The sequence below is a fragment of the Scophthalmus maximus genome, chromosome 13 (assembly GCF_022379125.1).
Source record: "Scophthalmus maximus strain ysfricsl-2021 chromosome 13, ASM2237912v1, whole genome shotgun sequence".
NCBI lineage: Eukaryota > Metazoa > Chordata > Actinopteri > Pleuronectiformes > Scophthalmidae > Scophthalmus > Scophthalmus maximus.
The window spans coordinates 8,477,960-8,492,508 of NC_061527.1; the positions used below are offsets into that span (position 1 = coordinate 8,477,960).

The window sequence follows — 14,549 nt, forward strand, 5'->3', positions numbered from 1 at the left end:
TCTGCTCCAGCAGCGGATACACTTGACTGTCCTTTATCAAAGAAAAGGTGAAAATGCCATTCCACAATTCCGTATATGGGGAAGTCAACAGGTGATTTGATTTTATGTTGACTGTTTTCTAAAGGCAAGGTGTCTTTTTATTGGTTGATAGTGAGGTGTCACTGTTTCAAAGTTTATCTCTAGCTCTTTTGTACTCTAGTCTGATCCTCACCAGGAATATAACAGGTGGTGCCCCAATCAGTGAGATGGCAGTTGAGAGTTTCCTCTTGTTGCCTCCACTGTAGCCTCCGGCCTCCCGCTCAGCGTACTGTGTCAGCCCCAGCTTCTTCACCCCCCACTGCGCCACCTGCAGGACAACACAGAGAGGCCACATCACTGGTACCTCCTGCCGCTGGAAAAAAACATTCACTCCACTGGACATTGAGGAATCAGCAACATCATACTGCGGTATGTTCGGTTCAATACAACATTCACGTAATTTCAGCAGAGTGGGACGAACAGTCAAAACGCCCTCTACTTCAATTTTGTTGTGTTGATAGATTATTCCGTGACGGTTAGCACGAATGCTTCTCATATATATAATCTCATATTCACGACACCACAAGAACGACTTGAATTGGCTTCTTAGTGAAAGAAGCTCCTATGAAACAGATTGTGTTACTGTTAACATTGGATTTTTATTTTGATGTATCTGCATTCGCAGATTGTGAACATTGTTTGCTTTTCACCAAGCAGGTGACATTATTTGTGTCTGAGATTCCTGATAGCTCCAACTAGGAAGACTGACATGAATGTTTTTCCCCACATGGCTACTCATATCTATAGTTTAAATTCTATTACGTGAATGCCACTTACTCGCAGAAACTGATGTTCACCTTTTACATCCTAGGGAGCAACATGTCTCTAAACCCGAGTTTTAGAATCAAATAATACAAATTTTTTGACAAAATTTAAATTGTACAAGCAGCCACATCTATAAAAAACAGACAGAAGGACATCTTCACAATTTCACATTCATTCATTTGAACCTTGGTTACCTTGGTAACAGAGTCTTCCTGAATCCCCCGCAGGCGGGCGTACAGCTCCAGATGTTCCTGACCTGTCAGCAGGTCGCTGATGGCGTCAAACTGTGGACAGTAACCCATCAGCTTGTGGACCTGCTCCATCTCTGTCACCACACTGAGAAGCACATAAACAACACAGTTTATCATTAGTAATACTAATACTGTTGATATCACTAACGAAGACTAGTGCAGTAAAAAGTGCAGTGTTATCGCATTTTTCACGTCATTCACTTGGTAGAACAACATTTCTGTAACTTGGTGGCGGAGACCGTTTGTACCTGTGGTGGTTGAGGGACGCCTCTCCAAAGGTGATGGGTGTGTCTCCGGTCAGCATGCGAAATGTCGAAGTCTTCCCTGCTCCGTTCACCCCAAGCAGGCCGAAGCACTGGAGGACAAACACAATATCAATGACTTCAGACAATGGCTGTATCTGCAGCTGCTGACAAACACAGTGCTGACGAAAAGAGAAGTAAGACACTGTTTTTCTGTCGTCACTTCACTTTGACGTAACGAGTGATGCCACTCCCTCACCTCGCCACGTGGAATCCCGAGGCAGAGACGATCCACCGCCGGCTTCCTGCCTGCTTTATAGACCTGAAAAGAACGATCTGAATCAGAATTGTGTATATTGCCCAGTAGGTTCTCACATGGGAGAACCTACACAAGAACCCTCACAAAGGAATTTGCTTTGGTGATTTGGTGCATAACAAACATAGTAAATAGAAAAATAAGGGGAAGGACAAAGCAAATTAAAAAGCAAGTACTGTAAGTACAAAGGGAAAGAAAAAGCAGAAACGTTCTTTTTACTAACGATACTTAAATAAGAAGAATAAATTGGTTGAACAGGTTTATTTTTGGTCACTTTTCACATCAAGATCTCGACCTTGCTCAGGTCCGTCATGGTGAGGATGTCTGATTGGGCTTTGCCACTTTTGACCCTCTCTCTCTCCCTGGCAACGTCCTCGTCTTCCGGACCAAGGGGAGGCATCTCAGGCTCCGCCCACCACGGCCTGGACGGAGAGATACAAGAGCAGTGAATGACCACTCTGATTACCTTACTTTTACTTCTGTGGAATGATTTAGCTACGCTTGTGATCTGGGTTTACGTTTCAACTTCTAATACATTCACTGCTTTTAGAACACTGTCTGCATTTTATTAAAATATCTGAATCCCACCTTATTTCTAAATATCACCTCCACAACTATTATGTTTAAAAAAGTTTTGTTTTAAATACTTATGCATCAATGATTTTTCTGACACATGTACAATGACAGTAAGTGCCCCGGTGACGATAAACCTCAGGAGTAGTATTCATCATACCTGAAGTGTATGAAAAACTTGTACTGCAGCAGTATGGTGAAGATGAAGAAGATAACACCCTGGGCCGCCATTGCAAACAAGTTCTTTCCAACAAAATCCCACTGCAGCGGATCCAGAGTCTGTTTGCTGCCTGGAAAAGGAAGAAACACACATCTTTAGTCATGTGTGTTTGACTGCATGTGGTGGTGATGAAAATAGAGTCTAACAATATAATATGAAATTTACAGTATATGTTTAAACTGCTGTAAACTGCTGGACAATCAGCGAAACATTACGTACCAAGCAACAAAATATATTTTAATGCTATTTAATGACAAATAGATTTGTTTCTGGTGTTACAGAGAGTACAAACATACCTACCTAGTAGATATATATAGACACATACACACAGATAAAAACTTTAGAGGACAGTAATAAAAACTCCTCCCTAGCGTCATACCCAGTCTCTGGAAGGCGTCTGCCATGGCCTGATTTTTGGCCATGTCGATGAGTCCTCGTCCCAGACAGAAATGAGGGAAGATTAGGAAAACCTTCTTCAGGATCCGGTTCACCTCGTTCAGATGCTGAAAAGAATCGTACATACTGTACATCATTTTTTTAGTCTCTTTGCAGAGTATCACTTAGAGATTACTGCTCTATGTGTCTGGATTTCTGGCTTTCAAATTCTAAAATCTTACAAAGATCACTGTGATTAAATTCAAACTTTAGCTGATGAAGAAAGTGTTAACGGTAATGCAGCTCCAAAATAGCTTTGTTTTTCCGCACATTCGAGCATTATTTCCCTTTTTTTACATTATTATGATGTTGTCCAGGAAGGAGGTTATGTTTTCGCTCCTGTCTGTTTGTTTTTTGGTTGGTTGGTTTGCAAAAACTATGAAACAGATTTCCGCAAAACTTGTTGGAACATTTGCCAAGAAAAACCCATTAAACTTGGGCGTGGATCCGTACAAAGGGTCAGATCCAAGTGTTTATTTTCATCATTTTCCTATGGCGTTTTCTTTTTTCTTTGCATTTTCGCAAGACATCACAAAAAAAAAATTGCATCATGAAAAAAATTGCATATTTACGAGACTGATATCTATGAGTGTGTGCAATTTGGTGCAGATCCCCCCAAAAAATCTGCATCTAGCATTGGTCACCCACTGTACGGTAACAAAAAAAGGCTAGAAAAAACGTAAACCGACACCAATGTGTAGCTGAGATCATGTGGATTCAGAAGGAAATCAACAGTTGTACCTCGTCTACAAACAGCTCCAGGACGAAGGTGGCGACGCTGCCGTTGATTCCAATGAAGAGGTTGATGGAGGTCAGAACGACATAAGCTGTGCTCGGGACAGTGAACAAAAAGGAGGCTGGGTACATGAGAGGGGTGATGGACCACCTAAAAAGGATAACCGATTTTTCAAGTAAGTACAGAGAGAGACATTACGTTTGTTATAGATCATGATCCAAGTTGGACAATAGAGACTTTGTCCTTTGAGAGAAACAAAACAATTGCACTGTTTAGACACAAGAAATGTATGTATCAGTAAATTTAAGTAATATGGAAGTCATTTTTATCATTTGCTTGAGGGTTTATATAATTGCACAATATAAATCCTATGTCTATACAGATAATTTAAGATAACTACTGCAAACAGATCAAGATTAAAGTTTGTGATGTCTTGAACAGGAAATGAATTCTCATTAAATGAATGAGAGAATAAAACAGATCTAAAGAAAACAATTGATTCTGGACTGCAGGGACAGACATGAACCACTCAGATCATTTCTGTCTTTTCAGATTTTATGATTGATGTTTTGAAGAGAGTAACACCATGGACCGAAGTCAGTGACGTACCCATAAAAAAGGAGCAGCAGGACGAGAGCGGGCAGGTTTGTCTCAGAAACATATGACTGCTGCTGGAAGCAAATGAAGATCAGCACCACCATGGTGGCTGGGACGGTGTAGTTCAACTGTAAACAAATATTTAATTAAACAGAAGAAGTCTTTCTTCTACAGGATATGCTCTAGAGTAATGGTGCATCTGAGCCAGTGACTTTTTGATAGATAATCATTTTAACCAGAGTATTGTCTGGAAAACTGGGTTGAGCTTCTATTATCACAAGGTCTCATAATGTGAACTGTGATTAGGCCCAATATAGATAAAATTATTTGAATTGGAAACTTCACAATATGAAAGGTGTGGGACTTTGGGCTAACTTTCTCCTGAGTACTGACCATGTCCCAGGTGAAGTTGGCCAGCCAGTAGAGGATCGGTTTGACCCCGCTGACAAACTGAAGGTGTTTGGCTTTGCTGACTCGCTCCTCGATCAGAAAAAGGACAAAACTGGCCGGCACAAAGGACATGGCAAAGATGACGCAGATGGAAACCAGAACATCCACTGATGTAGTCATCCTGGAAGAGTGAAAAAACATACACACTGAGTAAGTCCTTAACAGCTATAAATAAGTCAAATCCTTCTGACTATAATCAACTTAAGCTGCTTTCAGACTTGCTCTTTAGTCCGGACATTTTCCTGAACTTTTCCGGAGGGGCTGTACATGTATGTGAGAACGCAAATTTCAACAAATGTTGCTCCGGACATTTTCCAGACAGCCCCCGTAGTAAAATTTCCAGAAAATGTCCAAGTGAGGCCATGTGAGAACACAGCGGGAAAATCTCACGGCGAGTGGGCGCTCTACCCAGACTCCACCAGTCACTTGAATGTTCCTGTAAATTTCCTGCTGTTGATAAAAGCATCTCACTTGGACAATCTCCTGCTGCGTTCTGCATATGTGAACAGCAAACTACGGAAAATGTCCAGACGCAATTTTTCTGAAATTTTCCAAAGTTTATGTCTGAAAAGATGCTTCATAGATATATTTCTTTTGTAAAACAGCTTAAGGTTTGTTCCTTAAAATCTATCAAAGATTTATCAAACTTTCTTACAAATTGATAAACCACCTTCTACAACAAAGGTCTGTCTGTCTGACGGTAAATGAATGGTTTGAAGTATATCATTACGTTGAATGATTGCTAAAAAAGGGGCAACACGAGGGTAATATAACATCTAACAAAAAACCTTACAAGGCCATTTCGGTGAGTTGCTCTTTGGTGAGGTTGAGCGGGTGGTTGTAAGCAGTGATGCCGTGTCTCGTCCTCTCTGGCCCTGGGGGTAGACTTGCTCTCAGCAGGCCATTGTTCATCACGTTGACAAATGACACCATGGCATGCCAGCCTTTGTTATTGTACCACACCTAAATACAGCAGTGAAAAAAAACACACACAAGTCATGTTGTCTGTGTCCTGTCTGGATTTAAGCATTTTATATTAGATTTTTCCTTTTTAGACTCACAGCTGTCTATGATCAGAGATACATTAGATACACAGACAAACATTTACCTTAACATTGTTTTGACTGTTCAGTCCTCCGAGAATATCCGGCAGTCGGTTAAGAAGATTATTCAGTGAACTGTTCTGTGATGAAAACAACACGCATCACAACACGTTAGAATTTTCAGGGAGACGGCAGGATTCCCTAAACAAGCTTGAGGCCTCACTTTACCTGTGGAACTCTGTAACGAGTCCTGATAGCCATGATCGAGTCTTGGACACGTTGGGCCTGAGGTAAAGTCTGGGTGGCTCTGCCCCCCAGGGAGAAGCCTCCATATCTGCAACGCAGAAATTAATTGATTAATTGAAAACGTACTGAGCATTAGTTTTTTTTCTCTTTTCAGTCCTTCAGAAGAGGAAACTTTAGACACGATGGCTACTGCAGACAATTTGCCCTCATAATTATGTTTTATTCCAGCATCTTACCTGAATTCATTCACCCACTTCTTGGTTTTCATGCTGTAATTGGAACATGTGAGGAAAGATTGAGTGAAGGAGGGAGATTTGTAAAGGAAACATTAACTGTGTAACACAGGGTTGCAATCTCTGCATTAACACCAATGTTCTCATTCCAGCAATCTGTGATTTTTATGTCAGATTGTCTGAATTCTGTTTGTAAAACGTAAAGATACTGGATGTCATCAGCCCCCAAATAAAAACGCTTTTTAAAATTCAACATTAATAAAGTTATATAGTGTGTAGACTAAAATAAATAATATATTTTGCCGTAAAACGAAAGGCACTAGAACGAATAATAATATATATATATATATTTCTAAATTTACGATTGGCGCTTGATCAACAAGAGAAGAGAAAGAAGACAAATGGGAAATGTATCTTTGGACACTTAAATAATTTTGAGATGTAAGCTTTTAGGTTGACCAATAATCACAACTAAAAACCTAAACGTCAGAAGGTGATCAAAAGTACTATAAATGGAATTCCCCCCAAAAATTGTATTGTATTATCATTCATGAAGTACCTTTTCTTGAGGATCTGAGAGTAGGTTTTCACCAGGTAATCGGAAACGTTATAAGTTGTTAGATTTTGGAGGACGTCTCCAGTCAATCTCCTGATCTGAAAATTTAATTAAAAGATCTCAACTGAAAGTTGTAGAGCCAAATAGATCCCAGAATACATTTCACCCTGCACAGGCAGAGGGAATGTTAATGATTTGGATTGAAATTATAACTGAACACACAGCAAGGTCATTTCATATCAGCATGTGAAAGTGTTCATTGAAAAGTCTGAACACTCAACGCTGCATTCTGTCCCTGTCTGACATCACACTGACCTGTGGAGGTGGCAGCCCACCGGCACCCTGTGGACAGTCTGGGAGCATCCGGCGGACGTCCTCTGTGCTACACAGACATTTAGGAGAGGGTCTGTCTATGCTCCAGTTTCCTCTGCTGAACATCTGCCAGGTGGAGTAGGAAACCTGTGGTCGCATGAACAGGCCAACCTGCTCCCCTTCACACTGAGCACTCCTGCAGGGAGAACAAGGAGTCAACATAGAGGGTGTGGGGTTGTCGTTTTTTTGGCTTCAAACATGGACAATAGCATGAATTACTGGTGTTAAAAATAAAAAATATTTTGGAAACAAACAGATTCAGTCAAAGCCAGAAATTTGTGCAGGCAGAAATAATTCTATAGCTAATAGTGAAAGTAATTGACTATTTAATACCACCAATCAAATAACTACTGTGTTCCCAGGAGGAAGTGAATAATTTTCACCTCCATCCCAGGCGGTATTCCCTCGGAAAGGAAAGAATATTGAATGTTTTGCTATGTTTCAGAAAGTTTTAATCAAAACACTGTCCATTTCATCTTAGTTTTTAAGAGATGGAATTTTATGTCACCAATGTAGTGTTTAATGCTATTTTGTTTGCACTTTATCTAAGATACAATATTTATAATAGCTATAAAATACATTAGTTAAACCTGTAATTATGCCAATTTTCTTCATTATGTACCTGGCACTCCTAAAGTTGGTCGTGAATCATTTTTTTATTGTTCTAAAATATATAGTGTTCTTATCATTTGTGATGTATGATGTAATAAGCTGATGGTGAACCTTTGTCACCAAAGATGTACAATAAAGTTTTCTTTTTCCTATTGTTTTAAAAACTTTGTCACACTAACTTTATTGCTGTTTCTACATCTACTGATGCCATTGTGACAAAGTCTTGTGTTAACAGATTTTGTCTCTTACGTGCTGTTGTCGTCTTCCTCTGTCTCCATGCATTTGGTACCAAAGCCTGGCTGGTCGAGCAAAGCTTCCAACAAGTTCTCCATGGCTGTGTTCCCGGGGGCGTCGTTGCTGTGGGTATTAAACCAGAGGTGAAGGAGTGAGTGAAGAAAATAACCAGTAATTATACAGATTTAAACTTTCAATTAGAAACTGATTACGTTGGACAGAGTGGCAGAGTAGACCAAACTCATTCACAAAATCATTTCTGTGCTGACTAAGATAATGGATATTTGGGTGGATGCCAACCTGAAGAAGGTGAACTGTTGTCCGTACATCCAGGGCTGCAGGTGCAGGGCAGGGTACTTCCCGAATGGAGGTACGATGAGGCTGAAGAGGAGGGCAACCAGGACAAACACAGCCGGCAGAACAATCTGAAATATGAAGCAACCTTCAGCAGAGATCAACTTAAACCTTTCTCTAGTAATGACCAATGACTAATAATTTTCCATTACAAAAACTATGACAATAAAACATGCATTGTAACAGCAGCTGCTGGTGCTTGGCATCACCTGAGCAAAGAAGCCCCTGCGGCTCCTCCGGGCGTAAAGCCAGCGTTTGACAAAGAGAGCCCTCAGCTGCTGCCACGTCAGCCACCATCCGGTCAGGGGGATCCCACCTCGACCGTCTCCGCTCAGCAGGTCTGTCTCCAGTGGTTCTGTTAACAGGAAAAGACCCAGGATGAGAACTTACAATAATATACTGAGATGAAAAATATACAGTATATAGATCCTAGTAAGTGTCCACCACCTTGGATATGATGAGGACACCAGAGCTAACTGTCATGTTTCTACTCTAAACAACAAAAGTAGAAACTTGACATGAAAACACTTAAAGTGTTTGGTTTCTATTAAATCATTTTTCAAGTCAGTTGTGTAGAATAGTTTCACTACTACTACTACTGAAAAGGGTTTGATGTGTGGTGTCTCAATTCAATCTGGTAGCTACAAAAACTTAAAGATCTTGATCTGTCTGGTTTTAGTTTATGTCCCACCATGGTCTTGATGCTTTTTCATAGCCTTTAACTTTAGTTCTGGGGGAAACACAGAATGCATTTGAACTTTGGGATTTAAAATTTAAAAAAATGAAATACTGACAATGACAAAATAAAATACAAAAACATTGGTTTATTGGTCTTATTTGTCAACTCCAACTCTAACAGTTGAAATAGTGAGAGTGAAGATAGTTTTTTTGTAAATGCTGTGCATCTAATCTGGGTTAAAAGTTGTCTAAATCTAATAACTGTCAGTGAGAGATGATCTGAGGGTACCTTGCTTACGAAGCCTTTTCCTTCCTGACAGCAGTATGGAAACAAATGGTCACAATTGGAGAGATGTTCTGATTGGTTTTGGAAACACTGTGTGGTATGAAGACAAATATACTATATGTGTCTGAGTGTTGGTGCATACCTGTCTCTGGTTCTTCAGCTTGTTGTCTCTCCATTCTCTGCCCTGCTGATTGCTGTCGGCGGTGGGGAGATTCGGCCTGGAGCACAGGTTCAGCATCCACGCCAGTTTCCTCTGCCACCCGCAGAAAAATCTGGAAATGGGACAGGATGGCCATGATAAGAGCTTGAACTCTTATTTTCATTAACAGAACAAGGACTATCTTTCAAGAATCATCCAGTGTCAAAAGAGAAAATCACCTCTAGTCGGTGGAGAATTTGTTATATAATGACAGGGTAAATCTACAAGGTTATTAATCAATTTCAGCTTCTCCATGTTGAAGATAATATTATCAATCTTCCCAACTACGGAAACAGAAGATTAGCATTTTCTTGGTTTAAGAGACATCCAGGAAGTTGTCTTCTATCTTCTGACAGCAGATGGCAGTAAAAGGACATCAATTAGCATTTACGCAAAGGTCAGAGGAGCAAACAGTGAGTAACTAATTCACCCTGAGTGAACTTATCTGGCTCCCGAAGTCCACTATCAGCACTAATCTGATGCCAACGTTAAGCCCATTAGAACCATGGCTGCTCCACAAATATCCAGCCTTCCTGATAAGACCTGACTGAGTGAGATGGTGATTCAGTCATTCACAGACATTCGACTCATATGAAGCCAGGGAAGATTAGTAGGAAAGTGTTTTCAAGACCTCACTTACCAGAAATATTGTATAGAAACCTGTTTTTTTTTTCCCCCAAGAAAGACATCATTAATTTACAGGTCATTAGAAGGATCGGGTTTCTATTGCTTCCATGTATAAGTAGTTTAATACGGAGAACAGTCAGTGTCATAGAATTCATTTAGTTTTGTTTACTTCAGAAAGAATATGACAGATTTTCACAAAAATATCTCTTGTTTTTACTTGTTTTGAGCTTTTACATTGTTTTTTTAAAACTTTTCTTATCTCTAAGATATAAATATTGCAGTGCTATCTGTTTTGTGATGTGCTGATTCTGTTTAGTTTAGCATAGCTTAAAAAATAGGATTCGGCTCCGACACTTCAAACCAGTGGATAGTGACTAACTCATCCATCAATGTAAATGTGACTATAAATGATTTACCTCCTCCAGTGTGCTGTCTGAAAGGCCGTAGCTGCTGATGCCCAGTTCAGGAAGCCTCTGATCCAGTTCGGACAGAAAGATGGCCAGGCTACTGTTCTTAGCAGCCACCTGCGGCAGGTTAATCACCGCCTCGCGCCCTGACTCCTCCACCAGTCTCGCACCCGGGATGTGGTGCTGTGCCAGGGCGAGCAACGCCGCCAGGTCTGCCATGATGATGATGATGACGAAAGAGAAATGATGTGAGGTCTTAAAGAATTATCATTAATAGTAAACTAGTACTAGTAAAAAAGTGCAAATGCACCAAACAGTGCTTAACTAATATTGTACCAACATTGTTTAACACTCACATGAGCTGCTTGCTTCACTACCCAGCCCAGTGTCTTCACTCAATGATGATTCGCTGTCCTGAAACAGAGTTTACAGAGTTACAGAGGAGAAGATAGGGACAAACACGATAGTGTCACATGAAATACATGAAGCAAAGTGCCAGTGGCTCATTATCCACCAAGGTGGATGGATTTAGATGAGCATGTATGTATGTATGTTTATTTATTTATTAATTTTTACTTCAAGCTTAAAGCTCTTGATGTTTTCATTTTATCTCAGTGGATTTTATAAAGATGCAGAACAAAACTCAAATGTTGATTTTCTATCGTACTTTGGCACACCTGAACTTTTCCTGCATATTTAAAAGAAAAAAAAATCAGACCTTGGGAGGAGGAAGCTTGGTTTTGCTGAAGCTGGTACTAGTGCAGATACTGGTATTGCTGGGATTGCTGGTTTCCAGTCCTTCCCGCTTCACCACAGTGAGGTAATAACCAGATCCCAGCTGGGATTTCAGGAAGAGCGGTGAGCCGCAGCAGCAGAGCTTCCCCTGGGAGATGATGGCGATCCTGTCACCTAACAGCTCTGCCTCGTCCATGTAGTGAGTGGACAAGATGATAGTCCGGTCTTATGGAGAAAAGAGCAGAGAAATATATTCACGTGGCCTTGTCATTTGTGTCTTGTGTCATTTGTTTTGCTTGTCATCTTTCAGGGTTTTTTTTTTCAGGCTGATGGACTGTTTCATTAAAACACATGCTGGCATTAAATTTCATATAGAGCCGCTGCTTTTAGCCATACAATTTCTCCTACTACTTATTCACATATATGTATACTTTTGATCTGAAGCATTTAAATATGCGCCATCCTGTTAACCCCACACACCAAAAAAAGTATAAATAATTTGTATAGTAGGTATTTGTGTATTTTGGCACAATGATCATCTTTCAACCTACAAGAATTATATCAGGAGATTCAGGACTTCATATCCTGATCTGTCACCATCACTACAGTTGAAACACAGTACAATCCCCCCACCTTTGCGATATTTGAGCAACAGATCCCAGATCCCTCTGCGCGAGTAAGGATCAACTCCAGCTGTAGGTTCATCCAAAACAACCACCTTAGATCCTCCAACAAATGCTATCGCCACAGACAGCTTCCTCTGCATGCCACCTGACAGAAACACACAGGGACAATTTCAATTTTGGAACAAACAAAAAAAGCATTCATGAAGAAAAATGTGTTTTTTAAATTACATCTTTACATTAGTATAGTTCCAATAATTCAAACTTAGTAGTGAGTTTACCAGAGAGGTTTTTGGTCTGTTCATGTCGTTTATGCAGAAGGCCAACGTTGTCCAGCAGAGTGTCCAGCTCAGTTCTCACCTCTGCTTCAGACAAACCCTTCAGACATCCATAAAACCACACATGCTCCTCCACTGTTAGTCTGAGAGACACAGAGAGGCACACACAGACAAAATATGAAAATCTGTCAAAAGTAATATATTCCTTTGAACAAATTCTGACTTTTTCCAGACGTTATTTGTTTTAAGATAATGTGACAAATATGTCTTGATACAGAAAGCTACAGGACACAGCAGACGTGGGAGAGCTGAACCATACATGTCAAACAGGACATTGTGTTGTGGACAGACTCCCAGCGTCCTTCGGATGAGATCCTTGTCATGGCGAATGTCCATTCCCTTGATGTACACGGTCCCAGAGGTAGGTGGAAACAGGCCCGTCAGGACAGATCTGACCAAAAATCACATACATTTCTTGTTCAGGTTTACCTTGCACATTAGATTAGATCACAATCCCATATATTATACAGACAACCACAGCAAATTACATTAATGTAAGTGAAAATACATCTGACAATAAACCACATTATTTTCATACAGTAACTGATAATCAATGCATAATGAAGATCTTTAAAAGCTACAAAGTTCTGCAGGTGTAAGTGGTTAGCCTCTACCAGAGCGAAAGGCTTTGTTCTTTTTTTCAGGTCTTCTTTTAAAAAAAAATTAAAAAATGCTCCCATTTTGGTCCAAGTTTCCCTCAGTTATTTCTGCATCTCATTATCTATGAAAATATAAATTTCTCTACAAGATAATTATAGAAGACATGAGTGACGACAGTCGTCATCTTTCAATGCACAGCTTTACTCACATGGTGGTGGTCTTGCCAGCTCCGTTGTGGCCGAGGAACGAGGTGATCTGTCCCTCATAAAACTTCAGGTTGAGGTGGTTGACAGCCAGTTTGGCTCCCTTCTTGTAGATTTTCACCAGGTTTCTGATGTTCACGCCCAGGATCAAGTCACTGGGCTCTGGTTCAATGTGATCTGATGACAGACACGCAGCTTAAAAACTTTGAAGAGATAAAACATACTATATGAAGTAGAGGAAAATCCCCCCCCCCCCCCAAAAAAAAACACGTTAAATCCCTTTGCAACACACAATCACAATCTACAATCTGAATAGCAAACTTTTAAATGACCTGTCGAGAACATCCAAACTCAAACCAACCTATTGATTTATCTATTTGCACCATTTAAAACACATTGAATTAAATACACTGGCTGATCAAGATCATCTAAATATAAATAAGTGTATTCACTATCATATCAGACAAAGACGGCCAACTGTATGTGTGATTGAACCCTCTAGATTACAGAAAAAAAATGTGCTGGTGTGCAGCAATTTCTGGAATCTGGTACCGTCATCCTGCTCTGTAGGTGCCGGCGGGATCGGTAGACCTGCCTCCAGTGGAACTCCACCCCAGTAGTTAAGCTGGAAGATGAAATACCAAGGCCTAGGGATCCCATATTCACCTGGTGTGAAAACACACAAGCATATGCACAGTTAGTGAAGGTAAAACTCTGGTATTTTCAAATCTGGGTCTAAACATAACAGTTTTGGGTGCAATTTTACTTTTTAACAATTAGGCAAACTTTTTTGTTAATGCAAAATTCTTTTCTTTTCTTTTTAAATGAAGTGACATTCACATCATTCTTGTGTCTTGGCATATTCTGAAGACTTACATAATGGCTGGATTAAATCTTAAATTTGTATGTATTACTCCAACTCAGAATAATGCTCACTCACTCAACTGTAAACTTATTGTAATGTATCCTGACAAAAGTTTGCAATTTGAACCCAAAAACTGAATTCACAGCAGGAAATCTCTTTTGCATTTCTAGCCAGATAAAGTTCGAGAAAGATTCTGCTTGAGATAGAATCAGTTGACTCAATTTTTTTCCTTTAATGAGTTCAATATATTTTTGGAAGCTTAACTTTTTTTAGTTTTTTGTCAGATTGAGTTCAAATGAAAGAAAAAGAAGTCCTACCAGGGAACACAGCTTCGATGTACCAGGCTGCAGTGGCGTAGATGAAGGCGTCCACATAGAGCATGACAATAGACATAGTGAAGCTGTAGGCGTCTCCTTCCAACGGGCTGGAGTGCAGGTTGTGCCACTGGATGCCCACACCTTGCTCCTCGTACTGAGAGAAATACTCACAGCCAAACCCAAATGCCACAGGAGAGAGAAAACTCTGAGGAGAGAAGAACAAACCGTTTTTAATCTTGGACACTTGTGATAATGGCCAATACAAAAGACCCAAACATTTTCATTTAATGAGTAACATACATTTACATTGTAAATGAAGTGAAGTATCTGATACAATCATTTATCTGAGACTATTGCT

General features: G+C 40.1%; 1 protein-coding gene across 2 annotated transcripts in view; it reads right to left on the minus strand.

The window, feature by feature from the left end:
• abca7 (ATP-binding cassette, sub-family A (ABC1), member 7) overlaps positions 1-14,549 on the minus strand; it is a 28,692-nt gene that overhangs the window by 4,647 nt on the left and 9,496 nt on the right. Inside the window, exons 17-46 of one of the 2 annotated variants that reach the window (XM_035646703.2) lie at positions 14,192-14,396; positions 13,562-13,675; positions 13,015-13,186; positions 12,466-12,597; positions 12,150-12,289; positions 11,879-12,016; positions 11,229-11,470; positions 10,867-10,924; positions 10,520-10,722; positions 9,420-9,549; positions 9,281-9,304; positions 8,523-8,668; positions 8,260-8,384; positions 7,975-8,082; positions 7,057-7,249; positions 6,745-6,839; positions 6,189-6,221; positions 5,935-6,040; positions 5,772-5,846; positions 5,457-5,626; positions 4,607-4,784; positions 4,226-4,341; positions 3,622-3,766; positions 2,825-2,948; positions 2,386-2,515; positions 1,948-2,074; positions 1,596-1,658; positions 1,343-1,449; positions 1,038-1,179; positions 212-346 (exon numbers count right to left, since the gene is read on the minus strand). In XM_035646703.2, coding sequence (XP_035502596.2) covers positions 212-346; positions 1,038-1,179; positions 1,343-1,449; positions 1,596-1,658; positions 1,948-2,074; positions 2,386-2,515; positions 2,825-2,948; positions 3,622-3,766; positions 4,226-4,341; positions 4,607-4,784; positions 5,457-5,626; positions 5,772-5,846; positions 5,935-6,040; positions 6,189-6,221; positions 6,745-6,839; positions 7,057-7,249; positions 7,975-8,082; positions 8,260-8,384; positions 8,523-8,668; positions 9,281-9,304; positions 9,420-9,549; positions 10,520-10,722; positions 10,867-10,924; positions 11,229-11,470; positions 11,879-12,016; positions 12,150-12,289; positions 12,466-12,597; positions 13,015-13,186; positions 13,562-13,675; positions 14,192-14,396 — 3,876 coding nt within the window. The remainder of the gene's footprint in view (positions 1-211; positions 347-1,037; positions 1,180-1,342; positions 1,450-1,595; positions 1,659-1,947; positions 2,075-2,385; positions 2,516-2,824; positions 2,949-3,621; positions 3,767-4,225; positions 4,342-4,606; positions 4,785-5,456; positions 5,627-5,771; positions 5,847-5,934; positions 6,041-6,188; positions 6,222-6,744; positions 6,840-7,056; positions 7,250-7,974; positions 8,083-8,259; positions 8,385-8,522; positions 8,669-9,280; positions 9,305-9,419; positions 9,550-10,519; positions 10,723-10,866; positions 10,925-11,228; positions 11,471-11,878; positions 12,017-12,149; positions 12,290-12,465; positions 12,598-13,014; positions 13,187-13,561; positions 13,676-14,191; positions 14,397-14,549) is intronic. The other variant, XM_035646704.2, reaches the window with a different exon arrangement.